Below are 27,308 nucleotides of genomic sequence, written 5' to 3' on the forward strand. Positions count from 1 at the left end.
CCTGCAAATTTTCACATTTGACAGGGTGAATTAAGGGTTTATTTCAACCAAGCCAGAGTTGGTGATTTTTGCAATAGTAGAAAGACAAACCAAGACTGTTTTTTCAGGTGTGTTTTTTTTAAAGTAGACTTTTATTGAAGCCTGTTACAATTACAAAATTACCGTTTATTTAAATGGAGTCTGGTGGGTTTGGCAATGGTTGTTTCTGTTTAAACAAAGGGATCTTAATCGTTACTAAAAAGTCTCTGTAGAACCCTTACCATAATGTTGTCTGACACTTAAAATGACAAACTAAGCTTGTCAGTGGCAAAAAAAATCACTTTTAGTAAATGTAAATTGATGGTGCACAAATGTTACATTGCAGCCTGTTTTGCCACTGCTGCTCAATAGTGGACCAAGTCAAGTTTCTCTTACAGTGTACATCCATGTCTGTGAAAACATGGATGCTTCATACACAGTGTCCCCCCAACAGCACAGAAGATCTACAATAAGCGTAGTTTCAAGGTGGGTGTCCAAGATAAGTGTCACCAGTTCAGTATCTGACTCAATATTTTCCCTTTTGTTCCTGTGATATGCCATGGAAAAACAGCCAGAAAAGTATTTTGTGCAGAACATTATGATGTTACAGTGAAGTTGACCATTGACTTTTTGGATATAAAATGTCATCACTTAATTATTTTATCCTATTACCAATAATGTGAACATTTGTTGTAATTAGCATATGAACTCTTGAGTGATGGCCAAAAACATATTTTGAGAGGTCACACTGACTTTGACCTTCGACGTTCTGCCACAAAATTCTGGACTGAAGAAAGTTTATTCTGCAGTCCAAGTGGACATCTGTGTCACATTTAAAGACATTCCTCTAAGGTGTTCTTGTGATGTCATGTTCATGAGAATGAGATAGACTGACTTTGACCTTTGACCGCCAAAATTCAGTCATTTCATTGTGAAGTCCAAGTCACCATTTGTGCCAAATTAAAGAAATTCCCTCACAGTGTTTTTGAGAAATCACATTCACAAGAATGACAACAACAAGGTCACAGTGACCTTGACCTTTGACCATCAAAATCTATTCAGTTCATGGTTGAGTCCAAGTGGACACTTGTGCCAAATGTGAAGAAATTGCCTCAAGCTGTGCTTGAAATATCACATTCATGAGAATGAGACAGACAGGGTAACAGTGACATTGACCTTTGATCTATGACTCCCAAAAACTAATCAGCTCATTGTTGAGTCCAAGTGGATAGTTTTCAAATTTGAAGAAATTCCCACAAGCTGTTCTTGAGATTTTGTTTTCACAGGGATGGGACAGATAAACATGTGTACAGACCCATGGACAACCCAAAACATAATTGCTCTGGCCATGGCTATTGCCAGCACAGAGGCTTAGAAAAAATGGAAAAATAGCGTCCAGATTAAAATTACCAAACTTACCCTTTAACTCAATCTGCTGATTGATTTTGGTAATGTAGATTCTTCTTGATTGGATTTGGGATTTTTGGCGTGTGCCAGCATGATAATGTAATCCATTCACTGCTAACACCTGCAGCAGGAAGTGCTGGTTTGCAAGATGTTTCTGTGTCTTTCTGTGTATAGTTATGTGAAAATTATTTTTGAAAAAATGATTGCTGTTGAGAAGTTGAGCAACCTGCAAAGTTGGGAAATATTTAAACACTAATGTATGAAACTTTCAATTGTATATTTTTATTTTGACAGCACAGCTTGAGACAAGAGGCCATTCAAAACAAGACCAATGTTTTGCAATTCCTGTATTCTTTTTTTTCTTTATTGTATTGTTTCTTCAGATGAAAATAATGTATTTCTAATTTTGGCTGTAAGATGAACATTACTTACAGGCACAGAACACAGAACCTGATTGATTGAGTTTGTGGGGTTGTTTAGGATACATTATCTGATCCATACATCTGTGTTTAACTGTTGTATACTTTAAAAAATTATGCAGTGGATGTAAGAAGGAGTTAATAAACTTTAGCTACTAGACTTCAGCTTGGTCCATGGGTTTGTGCCACGCATTTCCAAGGGTGGATTGTTACAGAAGACGTGGTTGCACAGCTCCTCCAGTGGGGGTTCAGGGCTTGTAACAGCAAACTCTGCAGCTTCCTCAACGTCTTTAATAATTCCCACATCGATCCCCTTCATCAGTCATAAACAGAGGAAACAAAAACAGCAGAGAGGGGGTTTAAAAGTCTGCATGTAACCAGCACCAGTCACGCTCACTAGCAGCAGAAGAGGAAAGCATCATTGTATGTGATTCTTGTTGTAAAGAGAGCAGGGGTGAAAATCCCATTTCATAGTTGGGGGGGGGACAATAAACAGTAAAATTTTAGATAATAATTCCAGGGGGGGACAAGGAAAAAAAGTTGTAGCCTGTCTTTTATACAGCATCTTTTACCGCAATTTGACGCTTTAATCTTCTCTCTATCTCTCCAACAGGCAGAGTGAATGTCTATACTAACTAAACTAAAACTAAACATTTCCTGCAATTAAACTGGTAAACTGGTTTATAAACAGTGTGCTGTGAGATCTGCCGCTGCGCACCTCACAACCGTGCGTAATAGTTGTACGTAATAGTTGTGCGTAATGACCACTCCTCGTCGATTAAACTGCACGTCTTTCATGTTTGTCTCACTGACAGGTGGAGAGCCTACAGACAGGTACCCATTAGCTCCGTCACAACCGTGCGTAATATTCGCGCGTAATGACCGCTCCTTGTCAGTTAGACTGCAGGTCATTCACGTTTGTCTCACTGACAGGTGGAGAGCCTACAGACAGGTACCCATTAGCTACGCTCCGTCACAACCGTGCGTAATAGTCGCGCGTAATGACCGCTCCTTGTCAGTTAGACTGCAGGTCATTCATGTTTGTCTCACTGACAGGTGGAGAGCCTACAAACAGGTACCCATTGCTCCGCCACTGACTGCTCTTGTCCTGTCCTCTCCCTCTTCTTTCTCTCCTGTCCTCTCTGACTATCACCAAACTCTGAGCTTAATCATTAGCTTTTAGCTTAGCAGCACTCGTAATTGAGTAGGCTTTTGAACAATGCAGGAGAAATGTTGCAGACAGTTTATATTATCAGCCTGGGCCTGGGGCTTGTTGTAACAGTAAATGGGATGTGTTGTAACTTGTGTAAGTTAAACTGTGTCTGTGTGAGTGAACATCTTACCCTGCAATGCGCAATGTGGGCAGCGGTTCCAGCCACACGCTGCTCCTGCTGCCAAGCAGCCTCGCCCGTTGGAAACAGTGTGGGATATACCACTACTAGGAATGGGAGGGGGGGGGGGGACTAAATCTTTTAAGATTTAAATAGCATATTATTGCGCGATTATAATGAGCACCGCTTACATTGTGCTTTCAATAAATACTACTGCATTGTTCAAAAATTATTAATTGTGTCTCAAATGATTCTAGGGGGGTACAGCTTTACTGAAGGGGGAGTCATGTCCCCCCGTCCCCCCCGGGATTTCCACCCCTGAAAGACAGCATTGTGGGGCGTCCCTGTTGCCGCAGCGGCCCGGGTTCAAATCCAGCCTGTGGCCCTCTGCTGCATGTCATCCCCCCCCTCTCTCTCCCCTCCCTCAGGCTTACCTGTCCTGTCCATTAAAGGCAAAATGGTCAAAAAATATCTTTAAAAAAAAAAGAGAGCATTGTGTAGACAGTGGCCTGTTAAATAAAGACAGATTAATGAACACATTACACATATTGTATGGGAATGTCAAGGGGTTTTTGGTTTTGAGGGGAATGTTATGCACCATTGTAGAACTAACAGGGATGCAATTGCCAGTGGACAATGCTGTCCATCCTCTAAATGATGAGCACTTCTAAGGAGGCAGGCTGGGGTAGTGGATGGGTCACAAAAAGCTGGACTTTCACCTTGAACTTTGCCCTGGAGTTGTGTGTTCGAATCCATATAAACTTTAAGTCATTTTATATGTCCTCACCATGTTTTTTTTTCCTAAACATAACCTCTGTAACTTTATAATAATTACATAACTGTACGTTAAAGGACAACTTCGGTATTTTTCAACCTGGGCTCTATTTCACCATGTGTATGTATGCGTATGATTCATGGGTACCACTCGTTCTAAAACTGGTTCAGTATTGACCTGCGAAATGAGCTAAAACGGTAATGGGGGCAAATGCATCCTGTATAAAAGTGCTTTTTTTCGCCACTGACCAGTTCAGATCACCAGTGTAATCTCTGTAGATAGCATATGGTAGCGGCCCTGGGGCAGTGGTGAGTGTGAATGAGTGGAGTCAGCTGTCAGTCAGTGTTGGAGCAGAAGGGTGGAAGTTGTCCCCGCTTGGTAATGTAAATGAGTATGTATGTGTGAAGTGTGTGTTACGCTAGAAGATTCAGAGGACGGAGTCTTTTACGTGCTACCCCCTGGAGTGTTACCGGAGTTTTTGGAGTACTCAAATAAATGGGCCTTTTTCCCAAACGCAAGAACGGGATGTCGTGCAACACCCCGTACAGCTTTCATAGGCTGCCTTTGTCGGACGGCGAGATGCTGAAGTTGTGGCTAGTTGTGCTACAAATGGATGCTAGCACTCCTGTCCAGACACTGCACCTTGCAGACCATCGGGTCTGCAGTGCTCACTTCTCCCAAGATGACTACTGCCAGCCGAAGAATAGAAGACATCCAATCCCGAAACACCTCTTCCTCAAGAAAACGGCTGTCCCACAAGTAGAGACAGCTACAGACACAGTGGAGCAAAGCTCGTGACATCACACAGCCCAGAGGTAAGGGAAAGGCTAAGTTAGTATGCTATTTACAGAGATAACACTGGCGATCTGAACCGGTCAGTGGCGAAAAAACACACTTCACACACACATACTCATTTACATTACTGAGTGGGCACAACTTCCGCCTTTCTGCTCCAGCACTGACTGACAGCTGACTCCACTCATTCACACTCACCACTGCCCCAGGGCCACTACCATATCCTATTTACAGAGATAGTACTGGCAATCTGAACCAGTCAGTGGCGAAAAAAAAAACACTTTTATATGGGATGCATTTGCCCCCATTACCGTTTTAGCTCGTTTCGCGACTCAATACTGAACCAATTTTAGAACGAGTGGTACCCATGAATCATACGCACACATACACATGGGGAAATAGAGCCCAGGTTGAAAAATTCCGAAGTTGTCCGTTAAGGATGTGGTGTCATTTGTGGGGTGCAAATTTTTAGGATATTGTACAAATTGTTGTGCATGTGTTTTATGTAGGATATCATATGAACCATTCAATTAGGATACATCAGTCTGTTTATGTTGCAATAAAAAAAGTGGTAAAAAAGTTCTTTTAAATCAAGACATAAGACTTTTTTTTGTTGCTATCTTTTATCAAATCAAATATTTATTCATTCATTATTCTCACACAGCCTTATAACTTTTTTCTTATATTTTATACCTGTCTTAGTCTTTATTTTAATTTTAATTTTATTTTTTATTCTCTAGCTCTTTAAGGCATTATAATGTGTTTCTTTTGCAGTTTGTCTTAATGCTTTTTGATATAAAGCACCCTCAGTTGCCTTGTTGCTGATACACTTTGTCCTGAGCTGTATCAAAATTGGGTTTCATATTTTTTGGGCATTTTGCCTTTAATGGACAGGACATCTAAGCATGAAGGGGGGAGAGAGAGGGGGATGACATGCAGCAAACCTTCAAGTTTCACAGTTTGGAAATATTTGTTACCTCAAGCTCCTCCACACTGGTCATGTTGCTACTGAGCATGTGGTCCCTCAGTATGGAGATAGGATCACGATCTCTGCGAACTTCATCAACCTCCTCCTGTGAGCGATAGCTGAGGTTGGAGATATTGGAGCAGGAAAATTACTTTATTATAGATATAACTAATATGTTATGCTAAACTTGAATTAATAACTATGAGTATCGTCTTAGTCACCATTGATACAGTGGCATGCAAAAGATTGAGCACCCCTTGTCAAAATTTTATTTACTGTGAGTAGTTAGGTAAGTAGAAGATGAATGGATTTCCAGAAGACATGAAGTTAAAGGTGACACATTCCTTTAATATTTTAAGTAAGATTACTTTTTTAATTTAAAGCTATAGTGCATAACTTCTACAGGTCCGTAAATGTCCGTTTCACCCAAGCCACTACTAGAGGAGATGACACAATGCTGATTAAGCCGATCGGCTCCTCTAACATCTCACGGTATTTTTCAATATATATCATTTTTAGTTTGTGTGTCGACCAGCGACATTCCCGCACTGGCGCACAGGAAATGCTTCCTCACAACAAGAAGGGAGGGGGAGGAAGAGCGGAGAGTGTCATAGCAAGAGGTAGAGTGCAGGTAGAAAGAGAAAGCAACATGGAGGTGAAGCGGCTGAGACACGGTTCAGAAGTGGATCCTACCACAAAGATAAAGCCTGGACGTTCGGCTGAAGGTCTATTAGCAAAGAAGGAAAGTGAGCGACGGAGAAGGCAAACAAGGATTTGTATTGGCGTCGCTTTTCCTCGGTGGAGAGCCCTGAAGGAAGAAACTGAGCTGAGGGCAGACACGGATGTTGCCTTGCTGCTGTTGGATAAGTAAGTGACTTGGTTTATAATTATATTATGAGTAGTATGAGTTGCTGTTACATGTACTGGACCTACTACTTTATTATTTTCTTGGAAATGGTGCTATGAACATAATGTAATGTTAGATGTAATGTTAGCAGCCTGATGTTTGCCACTTTGTGTAGCATTGTGTACACGGTGTGAAGCGAGTGTTACTCTGTGTACACGGTGTGTGGCGAGTGTTACTCTGTGTACAGTGTGTGGCGACTGGCGAGTGTTACTCTGTGTACACAGTGTGTGGCGACTGGCGAGTGTTACTCTGTGTACACGGTGTGAAGCGAGTGTTACTCTGTGTACACGGTGTGTGGTGACTGGCGAGTGTTACTCTGTGTACACGGTTTGTGGTGAGTGTTACTCTGTGTACGGTGTGTGGTGACTGGCGAGTGTTACTCTGTGTACACGGTGTGAAGTGAGTGTTACTCTGTGTACAGTGTGTGGTGACTGGCGAGTGTTACTCTGTGTACACAGTGTGTGGTGACTGGCAAGTGTTACTCTGTGTGCACAGTGTGTGGTGACTGGCGAGTGTTACTCTGTGTACAGTGTGTGGTGACTGGCGAGTGTTACTCTGTGTACACGGTGTGAAGTGAGTGTTACTCTATGTACAGTGTGTGGTGACTGGCGAGTGTTACTCTGTGTACACAGTGTGTGGTGACTGGCAAGTGTTACTCTGTGTGCACAGTGTGTGGTGACTGGCGAGTGTTACTCTGTGTACAGTGTGTGGTGACTGGCGAGTGTTACTCTGTGTACACGGTTTGTGGTGAGTGTTACTCTGTGTACGGTGTGTGGTGACTGGCGAGTGTTACTCTGTGTACACGGTTTGTGGTGAGTGTTACTCTGTGTACAGTGTGTGGTGACTGGCGAGTGTTACTCTGTGTACACGGTTTGTGGTGAGTGTTACTCTGTGTACGGTGTGTGGTGACTGGCGAGTGTTACTCTGTGTACACGGTTTGTGGTGAGTGTTACTCTGTGTACACAGTGTGTGGTGACTGGCAAGTGTTACTCTGTGTGCACAGTGTGTGGTGACTGGCGAGTGTTACTCTGTGTGCACAGTGTGTGGTGACTGGCGAGTGTTACTCTGTGTACAGTGTGTGGTGACTGGCGAGTGTTACTCTGTGTACACGGTTTGTGGTGAGTGTTACTCTGTGTACACAGTGTGTGGTGACTGGCAAGTGTTACTCTGTGTGCACAGTGTGTGGTGACTGGCGAGTGTTACTCTGTGTACACGGTGTGTGGCGACTGGCGAGTGTTACTCTGTGTACACGGTGTGTGGCGAGTGTTACTCTGTGTACGGTGTGTGGCAAGTGTTACTCTGTGTACACGGTTTGTGGCGAGTGTTACTCTGTGTACAGTGTGTGGTGACTGGCGAGTGTTACTCTGTGTACACGGTGTGTGGTGAGTGTTACTCTGTGTACGGTGTGTGGTGACTGGCGAGTGTTACTCTGTGTACACGGTGTGTGGTGAGTGTTACTCTGTGTACTGTGTGTGGTGACTGGCGAGTGTTACTCTGTGTACACGGTTTGTGGCGAGTGTTACTCTGTGTACAGTGTGTGGTGACTGTCGAGAGTTAATCTGTGTTGACTGTGTGTGGCGACTGGCGAGTGTTACTCTGTGTACACGGTTTGTGGCGAGTGTTACTCTGTGTACGGTGTGTGGTGACTGGCGAGTGTTACTCTGTGTACACGGTTTGTGGCGAGTGTTACTCTGTGTACACGGTGTGTGGCGACTGGCGAGTGTTACTCTGTGTATACGGTGTGAAGCGAGTGTTACTCTATGTACAGTGTGTGGTGACTGGCGAGTGTTACTCTGTGTACACAGTGTGTGGTGACTGGCAAGTGTTACTCTGTGTGCACAGTGTGTGGTGACTGGCGAGTGTTACTCTGTGTACACAGTGTGTGGTGACTGGCAAGTGTTACTCTGTGTGCACAGTGTGTGGTGACTGGTGAGTGTTACTCTGTGTGCACAGTGTGTGGTGACTGGCGAGTGTTACTCTGTGTACACAGTGTGTGGTGAAATAGAGCCCAGTGTTACTCTGTGTACACGTGTGTGGCGTCACTGGCGAGTGTTACTCTGTGTATATTGTGGCGAGTGTTACTCTGTGCATGTGTGGCAAGTGTTACTCTGTGTACCACGGTTTGTAGGAGTGTTACATCAGTCTGTTTATGTGTGGCGACTGGCGAAAAAGTGTTACTCTGTGTAAATCAAGACATAAGACAGTGTTACTCTGTGTATACGGTGTTATCAAATCAAATGAGTGTTCATTCATTATTCTCACACGGTGTGTATAACTTTTTCGTGTTACTCTGTGTACCTGGTGTGTGGCGAGTGTTACTCTGTGTAATTTTAATTTTGATTTTTTATTCTTACTCTGTGTAAGGTGTGGCGACTGTGAGTGTTACTCTGTGTACAGGTGTGTGGCGACTGGCGAGTGTTACTCTGTGTACACCCTCAGTTGACTGGCTGAGTGCTACTCTGTGTACACAGTATGTGGCTGTATCTTGGGTGTTCATATTTCTGTGTACACGGTGTGTGGCAACTGGTGAGTGTTACTCTGTGTAAGGTGTGTGAGTGACTGCAGTGTTACTCTGTGTACTGTGTGTGCGACTGGCGATTTGTTACCTCTGTGTACACGGTTTGTGGCGAGTGTTACTCTGAGCATGTGTGTGTGGCGACTCAGTGTTACTCTGTGTACACGGTTTGTGCGAGTGTTACTCATCAACCTGTGTGTGGCGATAGTGTTACTCTGTTGGAGATATTGTGGTGAGTGTTACTCTGTGTACACGGTGTAAGCAAGTGTTACTCTGTGTACACGTGTGTGTGGTGACTATGAGTGTTACTCTGTCACACAGTGTGTGGTGACTGCAGATTAGCACTCTGTGTACACGGTTTGTGGTGAGTGTTACTCTGTGTAGTTACGGTGTGTGGTGACTGGAGTGTTACTCTGTGTACACGGTTTGTGACACATTACCTGTAATATTGTGTGTGGAGACTGGCGAGTGTTACTCTGTGTACACGGTGTGTGGCGACTGGCGAGTGCTACTCTGTGTACAGCGTGTGTGGAGACTGGGGAGTGATACTCTGTGTACACTGTGTGTGTGACTGCGAGTGCTACTCTGTGTACATGGTGTGGCGACTGGCGAGTGTTACTCTGTGTACACGGTGTGTGGTGACTGGCGAGTGTTACTCTGTGTACATGGTGTGTGGTGACTGGCGAGTGTTACTCTGTGTACGGTGTGTGGTGACTGGCGAGTGTTACTCTGTGTACATAGTGTGTGGCGACTGGCGAGTGTTACTCTGTGTACACGGTTTGTGGCAAGTGTTACTCTGTGTACGGTGTGTGGCGACTGGCGAGTGTTACTCTGTGTACACGGTTTGTGGCGAGTGTTACTCTGTGTACGGTGTGTGGCGAGTGTTACTCTGTGTACACGGTTTGTGGTGAGTGTTACTCTGTGTACACGGTGTGTGGCGACTGGCGAGTGTTACTCTGTGTACACGGTGTGTAGCGAGTGTTACTCTATGTACAGTGTGTGGTGACTGGCGAGTGTTACTCTGTGTACACAGTGTGTGGTGACTGGCGAGTGTTACTCTGTGTACACGGTTTGTGGTGAGTGTTACTCTGTGTACGGTGTGTGGTGACTGGCGAGTGTTACTCTGTGTACACGGTGTGTGGCGACTGGCGAGTGTTACTCTGTGTACACAGTGTGTGGTGACTGGCGAGTGTTACTCTGTGTACACGGTGTGTGGCGACTGGCGAGTGTTACTCTGTGTATACGGTGTGTGGCAAGTGTTACTCTGTGTACGGTGTGTGGCGACTGGCGAGTGTTACTCTGTGTACACGGTGTGTGGCGAGTGTTACTCTGTGTACACGGTGTGTGGTGACTGGAGAGTGTTACTCTGTGTACATGGTGTGTGGCGAGTGTTACTCTGTGTACACGGTGTGTGGTGACTGGTGAGTGTTACTCTGTGTACACGGTGTGTGGCGAGTGTTACTCTGTGTACACGGTGTGTGGTGACTGGTGAGTGTTACTCTGTGTACATGGTGTGTGGTGAGTGTTACTCTGTGTACACGGTGTGTGGTGACTGGTGAGTGTTACTCTGTGTACACGGTGTGTGGTGACTGGTGAGTGTTACTCTGTGTACATGGTGTGTGGCGAGTGTTACTCTGTGTACACGGTGTGTGGTGACTGGTGAGTGTTACTCTGTGTACACGGTGTGTGGCGACTGGCGAGTGTTACTCTGTGTACACGGTGTGTGGCGAGTGTTACTCTGTGTACACGGTGTGTGGTGACTGGCGAGTGTTACTCTGTGTACACGGTGTGTGGCGACTGGTGAGTGTTACTCTGTGTACACGGTGTGTGGCGACTGGCGAGTGTTACTCTGTGTACACAGTGTGTGGTGACTGGCGAGTGTTACTCTGTGTACACGGTGTGTGGCGACTCGCGATTGTTACTCTGTGTACACGTGTTGTGTGGAGTGTTCATCTGTGTACTGTGTGTGGTGACTGGCGAGTGTTACTCTGTGTACACGGTGTGTGGCGAGTGTTACTCTGTGTACACGGTGTGTGGCGAGTGTTACTCTGTGTACGGTGTGTGGTGACTGGCGAGTGTTACTCTGTGTACACGGTGTGTGGCGAGTGTTACTCTGTGTACACGGTGTGTGGTGACTGGCGAGTGTTACTCTGTGTACGGTGTGTGGTGACTGGCGAGTGTTACTCTGTGTACATAGTGTGTGGCGACTGGCGAGTGTTACTCTGTGTACACGGTGTGTGGCGAGTGTTACTCTGTGTACACGGTGTGTGGTGACTGGCGAGTGTTACTCTGTGTACATGGTGTGTGGCGAGTGTTACTCTGTGTACACGGTGTGTGGTGACTGGTGAGTGTTACTCTGTGTACACGGTGTGTGGCGAGTGTTACTCTGTGTACTGTGTGTGGTGACTGGTGAGTGTTACTCTGTGTACATGGTGTGTGGTGAGTGTTACTCTGTGTACACGGTGTGTGGTGACTGGTGAGTGTTACTCTGTGTACACGGTGTGTGGTGACTGGTGAGTGTTACTCTGTGTACGGTGTGTGGCGAGTGTTACTCTGTGTACACGGTTTGTGGTGAGTGTTACTCTGTGTACACGGTGTGAAGCAAGTGTTACTCTGTGTACACGGTGTGTGGTGACTGGTGAGTGTTACTCTGTGTACACAGTGTGTGGTGACTGGCGAGTGTTACTCTGTGTACACGGTTTGTGGTGAGTGTTACTCTGTGTACGGTGTGTGGTGACTGGCGAGTGTTACTCTGTGTACACGGTTTGTGGCGAGTGTTACTCTGTGTACGGTGTGTGGTGACTGGCGAGTGTTACTCTGTGTACACGGTGTGTGGCGACTGGCGAGTGCTACTCTGTGTACACAGTGTGTGGTGACTGGTGAGTGTTACTCTGTGTACACAGTGTGTGGTGACTGGCGAGTGCTACTCTGTGTACATGGTGTGGCGACTGGCGAGTGTTACTCTGTGTACACGGTGTGTGGTGACTGGCGAGTGTTACTCTGTGTACATGGTGTGTGGTGACTGGCGAGTGTTACTCTGTGTACGGTGTGTGGTGACTGGCGAGTGTTACTCTGTATACACAGTGTGTGGTGACTGGCGAGTGTTACTCTGTGTACACGGTGTGTGGCGAGTGTTACTCTGTGTACTGTGTGCGGCGACTGGCGAGTGTTACTCTGTGTACACGGTTTGTGGCGAGTGTTACTCTGTGTACGGTGTGTGGCGAGTGTTACTCTGTGTACACGGTTTGTGGTGAGTGTTACTCTGTGTACACGGTGTGTGGCGACTGGCGAGTGTTACTCTGTGTACACGGTGTGAAGCGAGTGTTACTCTATGTACAGTGTGTGGTGACTGGCGAGTGTTACTCTGTGTACACAGTGTGTGGTGACTGGCGAGTGTTACTCTGTGTACACGGTTTGTGGTGAGTGTTACTCTGTGTACGGTGTGTGGTGACTGGCGAGTGTTACTTTGTGTACACGGTGTGTGGCGACTGGCGAGTGTTACTCTGTGTACACAGTGTGTGGTGACTGGCGAGTGTTACTCTGTGTACACGGTGTGTGGCGACTGGCGAGTGTTACTCTGTGTATACGGTGTGTGGCAAGTGTTACTCTGTGTACGGTGTGTGGCGACTGGCGAGTGTTACTCTGTGTACACGGTGTGTGGCGAGTGTTACTCTGTGTACACGGTGTGTGGTGACTGGCGAGTGTTACTCTGTGTACATGGTGTGTGGCGAGTGTTACTCTGTGTACACGGTGTGTGGTGACTGGTGAGTGTTACTCTGTGTACACGGTGTGTGGCGAGTGTTACTCTGTGTACACGGTGTGTGGTGACTGGTGAGTGTTACTCTGTGTACATGGTGTGTGGTGAGTGTTACTCTGTGTACACGGTGTGTGGTGACTGGTGAGTGTTACTCTGTGTACACGGTGTGTGGTGACTGGTGAGTGTTACTCTGTGTACATGGTGTGTGGCGAGTGTTACTCTGTGTACACGGTGTGTGGTGACTGGCGAGTGTTACTCTGTGTACACGGTGTGTGGCGACTGGCGAGTGTTACTCTGTGTACACGGTGTGTGGCGAGTGTTACTCTGTGTACACGGTGTGTGGTGACTGGTGAGTGTTACTCTGTGTACGGTGTGTGGTGACTGGCGAGTGTTACTCTGTGTACACGGTGTGTGGCGAGTGTTACTCTGTGTACACAGTGTGTGGTGACTGGCGAGTGTTACTCTGTGTACATGGTGTGGCGACTGGCGAGTGTTACTCTGTGTACACGGTGTGTGGCAACTGGTGAGTGTTACTCTGTGTACACGGTGTGTGGTGACTGGCGAGTGTTACTCTGTGTACACGGTGTGTGGCGAGTGTTACTCTGTGTACACGGTGTGTGGCGAGTGTTACTCTGTGTACACGGTGTGTGGTGACTGGCGAGTGTTACTCTGTGTACACGGTGTGTGGCGAGTGTTACTCTGTGTACACGGTGTGTGGTGACTGGCGAGTGTTACTCTGTGTACGGTGTGTGGTGACTGGCGAGTGTTACTCTGTGTACATAGTGTGTGGCGACTGGCGAGTGTTACTCTGTGTACATGTGTGGCGAGTGTTACTCTGTGTACACGGTGTGTGGTGACTGGCGAGTGTTACTCTGTGTACATGGTGTGTGGCGAGTGTTACTGTGTACACGGTGTGTGGTGACTGGTGAGTGTTACTCTGTGTACACGGTGTGTGGCGAGTGTTACTCTGTGTACACGGTGTGTGGTGACTGGTGAGTGTTACTCTGTGTACATGGTGTGTGGTGAGTGTTACTCTGTGTACACGGTGTGTGGTGACTGGTGAGTGTTACTCTGTGTACACGGTGTGTGGTGACTGGTGAGTGTTACTCTGTGTACATGGTGTGTGGCGAGTGTTACTCTGTGTACACGGTGTGTGGTGAGTGTTACTCTGTGTACACGGTGTGTGGCGACTGGCGAGTGTTACTCTGTGTACACGGTGTGTGGCGAGTGTTACTCTGTGTACACGGTGTGTGGTGACTGGTGAGTGTTACTCTGTGTACACGGTGTGTGGCGACTGGCGAGTGTTACTCTGTGTACACGGTGTGTGGCGAGTGTTACTCTGTGTACACGGTGTGTGGTGACTGGTGAGTGTTACTCTGTGTACGGTGTGTGGCGACTGGCGAGTGTTACTCTGTGTACACGGTGTGTGGCGAGTGTTACTCTGTGTACACGGTGTGTGGTGACTGGCGAGTGTTACTCTGTGTACACGGTGTGTGGCGAGTGTTACTCTGTGTACACGGTGTGTGGCGAGTGTTACTCTGTGTACACGGTGTGTGGTGACTGGCGAGTGTTACTCTGTGTACACGGTGTGTGGCGAGTGTTACTCTGTGTACACGGTGTGTGGTGACTGGCGAGTGTTACTCTGTGTACACGGTGTGTGGCGAGTGTTACTCTGTGTACACGGTGTGTGGTGACTGGCGAGTGTTACTCTGTGTACATGGAAGTGCCGCCGGCTTATTAGTTGTAATAACGCATTATCCGCTGGGAGGCGACAGAAGTTACGCACTATAGCTTTAACGTCTTTTCCAGTTTCAAAATAACAAAAAAGGAAAAGAGCCTGAAGCAAAAGTTTGGGAACCCTGCATGGTCAGTATTTAGCCCCCTTTGGCAAGTATTACAGCTGCTAAACACTTTTTGTGTCCAAGAGTTTTTCAGTTCTTGTTTGGAGGTTTTTCACCCATTCTTCCTGCAAAAGGTGTCTAACTCTGTGAGATTCTGGAGCTGTCTTGCATGCACTGCTCTTTTGAGGTCTATCCACAGATTTTTAATGAAATTTAGGTCGGGGGACTGTGAGGGCCATGGCACAATCATCAGTTTGTGCCTTTTGAGGTAGTCCACTGTGGATTTTGAGGTGTGTTTAGGATCATTGTCCAACTGAAGAATCCATCCTGTCCATCTTCAGCTTTTTTACAGATGGTGTGATATTTGCCTCCAGAATTTGCTGTAATTTAACTGACTGAACCGTTCTACCTTCTCTCTTTGAAATGTTCCCCATGCTACTGGCTGCATCACAAGCCCAAAGCATGATCGATCCATCCCCTTGTTTAACAGTTGGACAGGAATTCTTTTCATGAAATTCTGCACCCTTTGATTTGCCTTTCTAACGAGCAGCTCTCTCTGAAAGTTTTCATCTTCCAATCCTAAACCTGACCCCCACAGTTCCTGTTAACTGCCATTTCTTAATTACATTATAAATTGTGGAAACAGCTACCCGAAAACACTTTGCTATCTTCTTATAGTCTTCTCCTGCTAAGTGGGCATCGGTTATTTTAGTTTCCAGTGTGCTAGGCAGTTGTTAAGAGGAACCTATGGCTGCTGATTGTTAGGACAAGGTTTCAGGAGTCAGAATATTTAAAAAGCTTTTAAATTTGCATCACCTGGCCTTTCCTAACGAAGACTGTGAACAAGCCATAGTCCTAACAACCTAATTAAAGTCTGAGACCCTGGTAGAAGTTGTCTGAGAGCTCAAATGACTTGGGGTGCCCAAACTTTTGCATGATGCTTTCCTTTTTTTTCCACTCTACAATTGTACAAAACCAAAATAATACACTGATATTGCTTAAAATGTTGAAAAGCATGTTTAATCTTTAACTTAATGGCTTTTGGAGATCAGTTCATCTTCTTCTTACTTAGCTCAACTCTTCACAATAAAAGAAATTTTGACCAGGGGTGCCCAAACTTTCACATGCTGGTGTTAATACCTAAATGTTACATATAACAAAGCTCAATTATTGTTTTTTTTTTCTTTTCTTTTTTTTCTTTTTTAGCAAATGATTCATGCAATGCGTAAAATGTCACTTTTGTGTCACTACAATTTTTGACTGATTTTTAAACCATATTTACTAAATGTGGGTAAATGTGGGTTCTTTGAATGGCTGAAAGTATATATACCACCATATATATACCACCAAAGTGCTATATTATTTTTCTTGGCAGTAACAGTTGTAGTGGTTTTCTTAACAGAATCATGTGCATTGGAAACAACAGACATAGATGTCATTTTGTCTACTTTGTCTCAAATAACAAACAAACAAACCTAAAGTCTATGCCAGCATACACTGGACAAATGGGCAAAGACAAGTGAGTGAGTCCAATAATGGAATAACATGAGCACATAAATAAAAATAAGAAAAACAAGAATGTATAAAGACATATGGGCATGTATGGGCTTTTACCTTAAGTGAGCATCACCCTCAAAATGTCCAGCAAAACGATAAGTCTGAAGCTCCAGTAGGATGGGGCCCTGAGTTACCGTACAAGTAAGAGATAATTTAAATAAAGATATGACAGCATATATTAAAAGATGTGAAAGCATTTTTTAAAATGATCAACAATCAACACTATCTAAAACACTGACTCACCTTCCCCGATTTACAGTGATCAGCTGCAAACCTGGTCGCCTCACGAACACAAAGAATGTCCATCCCGTCCACCTTAACATAATCAGGTTTACACTAAAGTAAGTGGATTTTAGATGTCTATTTAGCATCCCTTCAGACATACATAAGAAAAGTGTTCATAATAATAAAGGGCATTGTGGCTATCACCTTATTTTGGAGTTCATCCTCCCCCTATTGGCCAAAACTCATAAATGATAAAGCTTGTCTTTCAAGGACCATGTTTGCACAACAACCATGCAGACAAATAGTCCCTCTACCAAGTGAGGAAAACCTCTGTTAAGCCCGGTATTCACTGTATGATTTTGGGCTGTCCCAGATGAAAGATGACCAACATCAAAGATATCTTTGGTCATGGCTCTTAAACAGTGGTCCTACGTTGCACAGCGTTAGGGGTTCAAGGACGGTCTTGCAATCGAAGACAGCCTGAGATAAAATTCTGACAGTGTCAGAAATCTGGGATGACCATCTCTCTGTGTGACTGCTGTTATGACCTACGCCTACTAACCAGCCAATTGAAATGCAATTTCAAGCGACGCACTGGGGCTAGACCCAAACAAACAGACAGATAGCAGCTCGCCATGGAGGCAAAACATGTAAAAGAAATGTGTGGGATTCCAGCAAAGAGGAAAACCTTGTGGAATTGTGGCAGCAGAAGCCTTGTCTATATGATGTGTCCTATAGCTTTTACCATGATCACGTAAAGGAGGAGGAAGCTAGCTGCTGCTAGCCTAGCTAGCAAACACACAGACACACCACAATTAATAGTGCCCACAAAACTTTAACTTTTAATAATGTGACCCTCCATGTTGTGTTTCACACCTGTGCAGCATCCTTGCACTCGTAGCCTGTGATTCAGTAGGTGCTGTCATTGTACAGTCTGCATAAATCAAACTTGATGTCCTACCGAAGTTTATTAGATCGATGTCACACAGTGTAGCGTCACTAAACTTATAACATTGCTTACATCTTACAGTCTGCAGGAGGCTTTAAAAGAAATAATTCAGAACAGTACCCTGAGACCAGGAATGAAGTCTCCTCTCTTGTAAAAGTCTGTGCTTGCAGAAGCTCGCTCCATCGGTGTACCTTTAGCAAACCTGTTGTTCTCACAGACAAAAATGACGGGCAACTTCCAAAGTGCTGCCATATTAAAGGTTTCAAAAACCTGACCCTGTGGAATACAGACATAGTCCAATATTTTTTTACTTTAAAAAAAAAAGTATCAATTTCTTACACAGGACCCTCATGGATAATAAAATAAATCAGTTTATAGACAAGAAGAAGATGATTTGTTTACTCTAAGTCAGTTTTTACAGATAGGTTAGAGTCAGTTTAATGTTTGAATTTGCAAGTTCATATACCTGATTGGCCGCACCATCACCATAGACACAAACACTCAGCTCGCTCTTGTTCTGATACTTGCAAGCGAGAGCTAAACCGGCACCCAAGGGAACCTCGGAAGAATCCAGAGAAAGCCAAAATTGCATTACATTAACACTGAATTGCAAATCACTTTAATAAACACTACTAAAATGTACTAACAGTTGCAAGCAAACATCTAAGAGTGTTGATGAAGTTTTACCATTCAATCAGTTCTACATTAGAGGATCATTTTATTCAAAGATCATTTTATGAAAACTGTTATGTGAAGGTTTGGACTCTTGAGGAAGCATTTCAACGGTAAATTCCCAGAAAATAATGCTGCATTCACATGCTCCCATAGATCAGAATAATCTAGGCTGACCAAACGTCCTCTTTTGCCCGGATATGTCCACTTTTCACGTCCCGTCCGGGGCGTCCGGGGCGTCCGGGGGTTTTTTATAAACTGATGATAATGTCCGGTTTTCCGTGTGTTTGTGTTTGTGTGTTAGAGTGCGGCACGGGCATCATATTTCTGTCCGAACCCGAACCGAGCCCGACGTTATTTAATGACCAAAGCACTGAGTTTGTGTCACACAGTTGTCATGGTTACAGGCTATTTAACAGGCCGGGCGTGCGTCGTGGGTGCTCAGCTGCGGAGAGGGAGACCTCCGTGTTTGAGACGGGAGCGGGAGGCGGGAGCGGGAGGCGGGAGGTCCGACGCTTCCAGCGAGAGGAGAGGGAGACATAAAACAAACTAAGATAAAATAGGAAAAACCTGTCTTCCTCTTTTATTTTATTTTCAGCGTTTAATCAAGGTGGAGGCGGGCGGCGGGAGGTCCGAGACTTCCAGCAAGGGCAGAAACAAACAGCCAATGTGTGTCTGTGTGTGTTATGTTCAGGTGTTGTCATGTAAATAACAGTGCCCAAGCAATAAACAGGACAGACAATAGGATTTTATTTATTTTTACACTACATTTTCACTGAAAGCTGACCGAATCCGACCTGAGCCCGAATACAATTTTTAGCTCCATTTCTGACCAAACCCGGCCCGACCCGTCGGGTACCGTCGGGCTCGGATCGCTACACTCTAGTGTGTGTATGTGTCTCCTATTGGAGTCTATCTGAATTTCTGTCTTTGAGAGATATTATTTTGTAATATAACTGAATTTTCTATCCACACATTCATTCATTCATCTTCTAACCGCTTCATCCTCTTGAAGGTCGCGGGGGGGCTGGAGCCTATCCCAGCTGACATCGGTTAACTATATTACAATTATAAGGCATCTTTGAGTAAACTGCAAGTATCATTTAAGTAGGCTATGTCGTGGCTGGCCGAGTGTCCTCTTTTTTTGGAAATCAAAATATGGTTACCCTAGAATAATCAGCATCATTACACAAATGATTTTGTCCCAGACTTGTTGCTACACGAGTATGCACTTAAATATTGCTTTACCTGACTAATGCTAATAAATAACTTTTCTAACTCATCTAGGGCACTCATGGACAGCAACTAACAGTTACAACCTATTACCATATCACAAATGACATTCATTCATAATCTGTAATTGATTATCCACAAGGGTCTTGGGAAGGCTGGAGCCTATCCCAGCTGACATTGGCTGAGAGGCAGGGTACACCCCGGACAGGTTGCCAGACTATCACAGCACTGACACATAGAGACAGACACCATTCATGTTCACATTCACACCTAATTTAATAAAATTTAAACTCACCAGTTAACCATGTCTTTAGCATGTGGGAGGAAGCCTCAGAACCCAGACAAAAACCCATGCTAACAAATTGTGAGCAAAAAACCTGATGCATCAAGTGAATTAAAACAATTTTGTTTTTGCCATCAACTGAACATTTACTGTCATCCACCATGTATCTGCAAATATAAAATCAACTCGGCATCTCTTTTCCAGTTGTTGTTTTAACATGAGGGAGCATTCAAATGCAGGATTACTCTTGTTGTATTATTGGGGTTGTTTCAGATTGGTCTTAGAAATTTAAAATGTTTAACAGAAAACCTGTCTTACAAACTGGCAACAGGAGATGTGAAAGGTGTGTGCCTTAAGCAGGCAGAGAGGGTGGAATCAAAGAGGCTAACACTGTGGGTGTGTAGGATCAAGTGTATTTGGAACTGTCCCAAAACTAGGGATTAAAAATCAGCAAATGGACCTGAGGCTGCATTAATTTTGACGATTCTTTCGAAAATGTCTCTCACAAGTCCTCAAACATTACCTAAACGCAATACTAAATTGTTAGAGTGCCATTTTACAGTTGAACAGATGTAAAAAAAAAAAAAAAAAATGAAATGCAGTTATTTCCTTCCTGTTTGACAGATGACATGCAACTGTTTGTCAGTGGAGGATGACAAAAAAACTGAGGTGGCCAGCTTTAGTCAATCAACTACAGATGCTATAATTAATTTAAATAATTACCTGTGATCCAACAATACCATTTCCTCCATAGAAGGTTTTAGTGTACATGTGCATGGACCCTCCTCGTCCTTTTGAAATACCTGCTGCTCGGCCTGTAAACAGCAAATTGTGAGCAGTGAAAACAACCTGATCTCACAAAAATACGTGAAATGACCACGACCTCTTAACACCGCATTTTGTGGTGGCAGCATGTAATGGGTTGAAATTACATGCCAGTACCACGAAAACAATGCCAATGTAAAGTCAATTAGGATCCTTTTTCGTGGTGGACACACAAATTGTTCTGATTGAACAAAGTCCTGTATATACACAACAGTGTTCTTGATATTAAAACGGCAAATATATTCCTCTGTTATAATTTCCCACCAATAATAATAAGAATAACAACATGATAGTTCGGCTGTACTAGATATTTGATATGTTCAAATATTCAGTCCCAAGAAAACTGTTTCTAGAGAACTTGCTAAAATATCTGAAATTAGCCATCATGCCTACTTTTTCTTAACATATTTCATCTAGGTGCAGTGTCATTACTAGTTCAGCTTTACTAGATATTTGATATATTCAGTAGATCTATCTTATTACGACCCTGTTTTACAACTCTATTTTACAAGCCGCAATAAACCTACCGTCCCAAAAACGCAGTTTCTAGCATATTAGCTAAAATATCAAAAATTAGCCGACATCTTTACTTTTTCTTAACATAGTTCATCTAGGTGCAGTGTAATTACTAGTTTGGCTTTATTAGATATTAGATATATTGGGTAGCTATATCTTTTTACAACCCTATTTAGAACCCTACTTTGCAAATCAGAAGAACTACAACTATGTTTCTGATATGTATCAAGCTGCATGGCGCGGTCCCAGGGAACTGTACTTTTTTTTTTGTTTTTTTTTTTAAAAATAAGTGTTTTTCCTAGATTTCGCTGGTTCTGTGGTGCTGGCTTGGGGTCTGGTCTCCCCTGGTGGAGTGGAGGTGGCCGCCTCTGTCCATGTGATGGCGTTTCCTCTCTGGTTCTTCCGTGCTCAGCTTTATTTTTCTCTTCTTATTTATTTATTTATTAGTGGCGTATCAGTGAAAAAAACAAATCCGTGTGATTAAATTTTTACATTTTTACCTGTATTTCACCATAGCAAGTTGCAAGTTGACATATTCTGCCATATATGAAGAGGGGAGACTCTCTGGAGTGGTGCTGGGACATTCTGTCATTTCACAGTTGTCCAAAACATGTGGTTTGTGCCAGGCGGACATGATTGGCAGTATTTTTTCATTATTGCAAGAAATTCCATTGACTCATTCACAAGTCAAAAATGTGTTTTATCTGAAAGAAACATGCAATATTTACATCTAAGATCATAGAAAAATAGTCAACCAAGTGCAGTGATGTCCTCCAAGATAATATTTGCCACTTTGATTGCAGTAAAAAAGAAATTTGGGTGCGCAAAGGTGAAGTGGTGAAAGGTTTCACGTGATATGCGTGGTTTCTCGCTATGACGCAAGGTTGCAGAGAAAAAACATAGAGAAGAACAGGTGTGAATTTGGATGCACTATGCGTCGTTTGGGCCCATAGGGTTAAAGCCCTACACTATCAAAAGCTGGCAAAATACATTTATTTAATTTATGGCCTTGACATTATCCTGTCATATTGTTGAGTTGTCAAGGACACTTCCGTGTTTTTGTGTGTATACAGGAAAGTTAAAGATATCATTGAGGAAAACGAGGTTGACGTGACGTTGTTGAATCAGGGAATTCGTGTGTCCACCACGGGAAAGGATCATAATTGACTTTACACTGGCATTGTTTCCATGGTACCGGCACGTAATTTCAACCCATTACGTGCTGCCACCACGGAATGCAGTGTTAAGAGGTCATGGTCATTTCACATATTTCTGTGAGATCAGGTTGAGTGAAAACATGGAAACAAATGAACTTAGGGGGAGCTACAGGACATTTAAACTTTTGGGTGCATTTATCTTACCAGCAAGCTCAGCCAGAATTTTCTTAAGGGACCCACCCCTGGTGTAAGTGAAGCCATGGCAACGATATGCAGTGATCAGGTGGTCTGTTAAGTTAATTGCTGCTTCAATACCAACTGCACAGGCTTCCTAGAGGAAATATACATATATTTATATTTTTTCTTTGTCCCAGTGGGATTGGGACATTTAATGAAGGTATCCATGTGGGACTGTGGAGTTTGATTGGAGAGGACTGAAAAGTTAATGGACAAGAAATTCGTTTAACAATACAGTAGTCCAAATAAAACATTTGTTGTATATGTTGAACCTTGTGACTGCAACCAAGCAGTAAAATTTAAGAGTAGGCTATTCAGTAGAGGAGATCCTTGCACTCAACCGAGACACATCCAGCGGGAGGCGCCCAGGAGGCATCCTAGTCAGATGCCCGAACCACCTCAACTGACACCTACTCCGAGCTCCCTCAGGATGGCCGAGCTCCTCACCCAATCTCTAATTCTGAGCTCAGCCACCCAATAGAGGAAACTCATTTCTGCAGCCGCATGCTTCCTTAAGCACAGTGATACTGTCATGATTTCTAGAAAGAGACATTGCTGTTGAGTTTTTCAAATATATTGTTTTGGTGCTTTAAGCACCACAAGTTTTGTGCCATCTAGTTCCATTATATTCAAGATAAGGCAGACATCTCTATGTCCGACATCTCCAACATTCTGCAGCTCACACCACAACAATCTAGACAGATAAATAGTGTACAGGTAAGACAAAGAATATGTATTACTGATTTGGGAGTGAACTGTAAATTTAACACCAAAAATGTAAACCCCATGGTGATGCTCCAGGAAAAATAAGGGGATCACCAAAATATTCATAGACATTGTCTTGAAAATTATGAACATGCATTTTCAAATTTACAAAATGTATTTTCAGTCCATGCAGTACATCTACAGTCAAAATACTCAATAAGTGAGAAGTTTGACCAGCTAGAGGTATTCGGGATAAAGTCAGGGGATAACCAAAATCAGAAGGGATTCATCATCTGGGGACTGTGAATACAATATCTCATGACCATCTATCAGATAGTTGTGGAGATGCCCTGACACACCAAGCCGACGGTCAGCCGTTGACCAAAGTCGGGCCGTCGGTGAGCGTCTGTCACCCTAGTTTTTGCGGTGTGTCCCTCACCGTCGGCACTTGGGCGTCAGCGGCTTTTGTCGGCAGCTTTTCGGCAGATTGAGCATGCTGAATCGGCGGCTGAGCTTGTTGGTTAGAGAGATCACTCTGATTGGCTGTTCAGGTTTTATTTCCTCTCCCCTGTAGCGAGTGAATCTACCTGTAGTGAAACCGGGACTAACCAGTGCTTCCTCCTCAGGCTCCACTTCACTCAGCTGCCTGACAGACCCGCTGCTTCTTCCCACTTTAACCTGAATAACAAACCAGAACTAGCTGGGAGTGGCTAGCAGAGCGTTAGCCAGTTAGCCTCCACTAGTCTCTGAGCTAGCCCTGGCTCTCTGTTTGGATCCAACCGGAGCACTGAGCCCTGGTTTGTTATTCAGGTTAAACTGGGAAGAAGCAGCGGGTTTATCGGGCAGTGAGTGAAGAGGAGCCTGCACAGGAAACACCGGGACCATCTGGATGTAATAGTCTGTGGAGGTGCTGCGGTGCTCGGCTGCACAGATAGGAAACCCCCTCGGCTGACAGGATGTACCACTCTCTCACTCCGCTCTCTCTCATGCAGGCGCAGAACGTACATGCTACTTGGCTGTTGGATGTAGTCTGTGTAGTGTGTTCAAATACAACTGACATAGGGCGACGTGAGGCGACGTAGACGACACAACAGTTGGCTTTCGTCGCTGCTAGTTCTTTGATGTCGGTTTGGTGTGTCTGCACCTTTAAAAGTAGTGGAACATACCAATCATCATTGCCATCCACAGAGCCATGTCACTGTTTTTCAATCATGACAAATATATTTTTGCAAGTGTAGTTGTCTGTTTCAAATGATATCCAACATGTATCAGCAGCACTATCGTGCTGCAATTAAAGTCTATGTAACATTATTTATTAGACATTCTTGTGACTGTGATGATTCTCAATCTCACTGAGGCTATTCCCTTAATAAATAATCAGTTATATCAAAGAGAGTCCATTGAAGGCTACTCTACCTGGCCATTGTACAAGTGGCAGCCACCTCTGATAATCCTCTGGTTGAACAGCTGTCCAGCCTTCAGCTCTAAACATCTAATAGTCTGCATGGTGCTGTAGTACTGCAGACCCTCATCACGAGTCAGAACCACCTGAGCGGCCGGAGCTTCATCCAGCTTGTGGACATCACATTTCTATAATAAGACAAGTAGTAATAATTAACATTGTGTTGTGTGGATATATATTTATATATATTTATATAAAATATATATAAGATATATTTAAGATAAAACTGACAAAAAGAAATGTTTTACCTTTATTTCAAATGTAGCCCAGGTGGTGAAGTCAGCATGTGGTGGTACTGACATCACTACTACAAGTCCGTGTAACAGGAGAGATCACCATTGTTAACATTTCTTGCTCAGAAATTCCGTATTCATGAAGCTAAAATTCTGAATTCAGTCCCTGCTTTTAAGCTGTTTAATTAAGTCTGAATACTGTTTTGAGTCTCTCAAATTTGTTATACTTAAAAAATTACGTCAGTTGCTAAAATTTACTCAGAGATGTTTGCCTGATCAAGTTTGTCACACAAATAAGCCTTATTCATTCTTATAATTTCTTCTGTGTCTTCCTATTCTCCTGATCATTATTATTATTATTATTATTATCATTATTATTATTATTACTTACAGCTGTAACTAATGTTATTCTTTCTTTACCTACTGAACCGGTAAGACCAGTTCTTACAACTAAATATATACATTTCTAAATTTAAAAAAAATCTGCAGCTTTGTTTTTTTCTTTTTGTTGTTTGGGCTTTCTCCTGCAAGTCACCTACACGTTTCTCTATGGTTACTGTAGACTATATGCAAAGTTTTATGGTGAGGGTATAATTATAATTCTCATGTCGACCTGAGCTGAGTTACTTTTTCATGTTTCATGTTATGTTGTCTTATGTTTCACATTTGTCTTTTTTGTCTGTTGTTTTTGGACTTAATATTAGAAATAATATTAAATACAACATCATTAGAAATACGGGAACTTACATAATCTGTTCGTCATCTGCAGCAGTCAGTCAATCACAAATATAAAACAGAAAATTAGACAAAAACAACCAGGTTAAGCATTTTCAGTTTCTCTTCATATGTTAATAATTCACATCAGAATATAGCTGAAAGATAATGATAACATTCAGTCAGAATCACCTTTCAGTGTAATGCATTTCATTACAACACCAACACAACTACAACCTTCAGAATGACCCTAACCTGAACTTAACACTTGTATGTCTGTTTCCTGGTACTTCTGTGTAAAAGCAGGCTGGCTTACATTTCTCTGGGCAGTTGTCCATAATACGTTGGAGATGTTCAGCATGATGACTTCCAAAACAACTGATGCTCCTCACGTCACATTATGTTTTTCAGTCTTTTAAAGGGGCAAAAAGCGAAATGGTTTCACCGCTAGGTTTGCTGTTGTGCACTGCCTGTAGACCAAAACAAAGTGTGTCATGAGCCACTCCTCCCTCTACCTCTGCTCTCCACCCCCCACCCTCCCACCTCTCACTCGCCTCGTCTAAACTTAGTTTAGCAGTTAGCAATGTCTTTCACCCACTCTCGGTTTCTGCTGAGTATAGCTATTCCCCTGCCTACTTCAATGATGATGGTACTTGTAATAAATGTAATATATTTGCTGAGATGGAGGCGAGGCTCAGTGACTAGACGAGCTGGTAGAAGGGCTCCATAGCTATAACGTTAAGTTACTCCAGTAGCCGGTGGCAGCCGACTCGTCTAGAGCCATCGCCGGATCCCGGCTAGTGCTAACACCGGGAGCTAACGCTAACGTTCCTACTCTTCTCCGTGAGTGAGAGCGATGTTTTAGCCTGGCTACATTTTACAATGCTAATTGCAAATGTTAGCTGGGCTGCCGGGCTACTCACCTAACACAACCGTAACACCTGACCCATTGCAGGGACAGAGCCGCTAATAACTCAAGCTCCGGACATTAACCCATGCTACGATTGTAACATTAAATTTAATTGAATCGACATAGCGACATGTGCCTAACGTTACTGTAACACTAATTAAAACAGACATTTGACTTTATGTTGTACCTGTCCAGGAGAAGAAGAGATAGCTCCGAGTCAAATTGTAGCCCCTTTAGCTCTCACAGTGCTCTCCACCTTGGAAATGCAAGGCCAATGTTAATCTGAGTTCTGTCCCTTTCTTTATCCGACAACTTCTTCGCCAACAACCGTTGTTTCTTTAGAGGTAATGTCGGATCCTGGTCGTCTTCAGGTGAACGTTTCATTCTGCTGTTGCTCACTGGCTGTAGCCTTTTATAGGGAGGGAGGGCCAAGGGCTCTGAGAGGAGGGAGGAGGCAGCGATTCACATGAACGTACATGAACACGCAGCCGGACCAGCTTGTAAACAAGGGGCTGGAGATCAACACAGAGAGAGGGTGTGTGACGTCATGCTATACTCCAGATGAAATTACACCTCTAGTTCTTCACATAGCGATTTTTTAATTCCTTCAATCTAGAAATGATGAATTTCGCTTATTGCTCCTTTCACAAACAGTGAAGCTAGTCTTTCTAGTCTGGTCGCCTCCAGAGTGTCGACACACAGTTTGCATACACAAACGTATTTATTTGGTGTACACAGGGCTTATTGATGTGATATAGGATTGGTGATAGGGGTGTCTCAGTATACCTGTATTGACGATAAATGCATTAATTAAACATGAAATATTTAGCATGTTAATAATATGCATATCATGATATTGTTTAAATAATCCAGCACCTCAAATATCATATTTATTTAC

General features: G+C 43.8%; 1 protein-coding gene across 2 annotated transcripts; it reads right to left on the reverse strand.

Annotated features, from left to right (window-relative positions):
- Positions 1-1,880: 1,880 nt before the first annotated feature.
- On the reverse strand, positions 1,881-25,539 carry LOC125888300 (pyruvate dehydrogenase E1 component subunit alpha, somatic form, mitochondrial-like). 2 transcript variants are annotated; one of them, XM_049575563.1, is made up of 11 exons: positions 25,534-25,539; positions 24,802-24,860; positions 24,508-24,681; positions 22,354-22,480; positions 20,375-20,466; positions 17,930-18,022; positions 17,584-17,739; positions 16,533-16,604; positions 16,347-16,414; positions 5,723-5,831; positions 1,881-2,157 (listed from the first exon to the last, which is right to left on the reverse strand). In XM_049575563.1, the coding sequence occupies exons 2-11, from the start codon at positions 24,853-24,855 to the stop codon at positions 1,993-1,995; spliced, it is 1,110 nt and encodes a 369-aa protein (XP_049431520.1). In that variant the 5' UTR covers positions 24,856-24,860; positions 25,534-25,539; the 3' UTR covers positions 1,881-1,992. The 2 variants fall into 2 exon arrangements, with proteins under 2 accessions (XP_049431520.1, XP_049431521.1); XM_049575564.1 differs by lacking the exons at positions 17,584-17,739; positions 17,930-18,022.
- Positions 25,540-27,308: the final 1,769 nt, after the last annotated feature.

Source organism: Epinephelus fuscoguttatus, linkage group LG5 (assembly GCF_011397635.1).
Source record: "Epinephelus fuscoguttatus linkage group LG5, E.fuscoguttatus.final_Chr_v1".
Classification (NCBI taxonomy): domain Eukaryota; kingdom Metazoa; phylum Chordata; class Actinopteri; order Perciformes; family Serranidae; genus Epinephelus; species Epinephelus fuscoguttatus.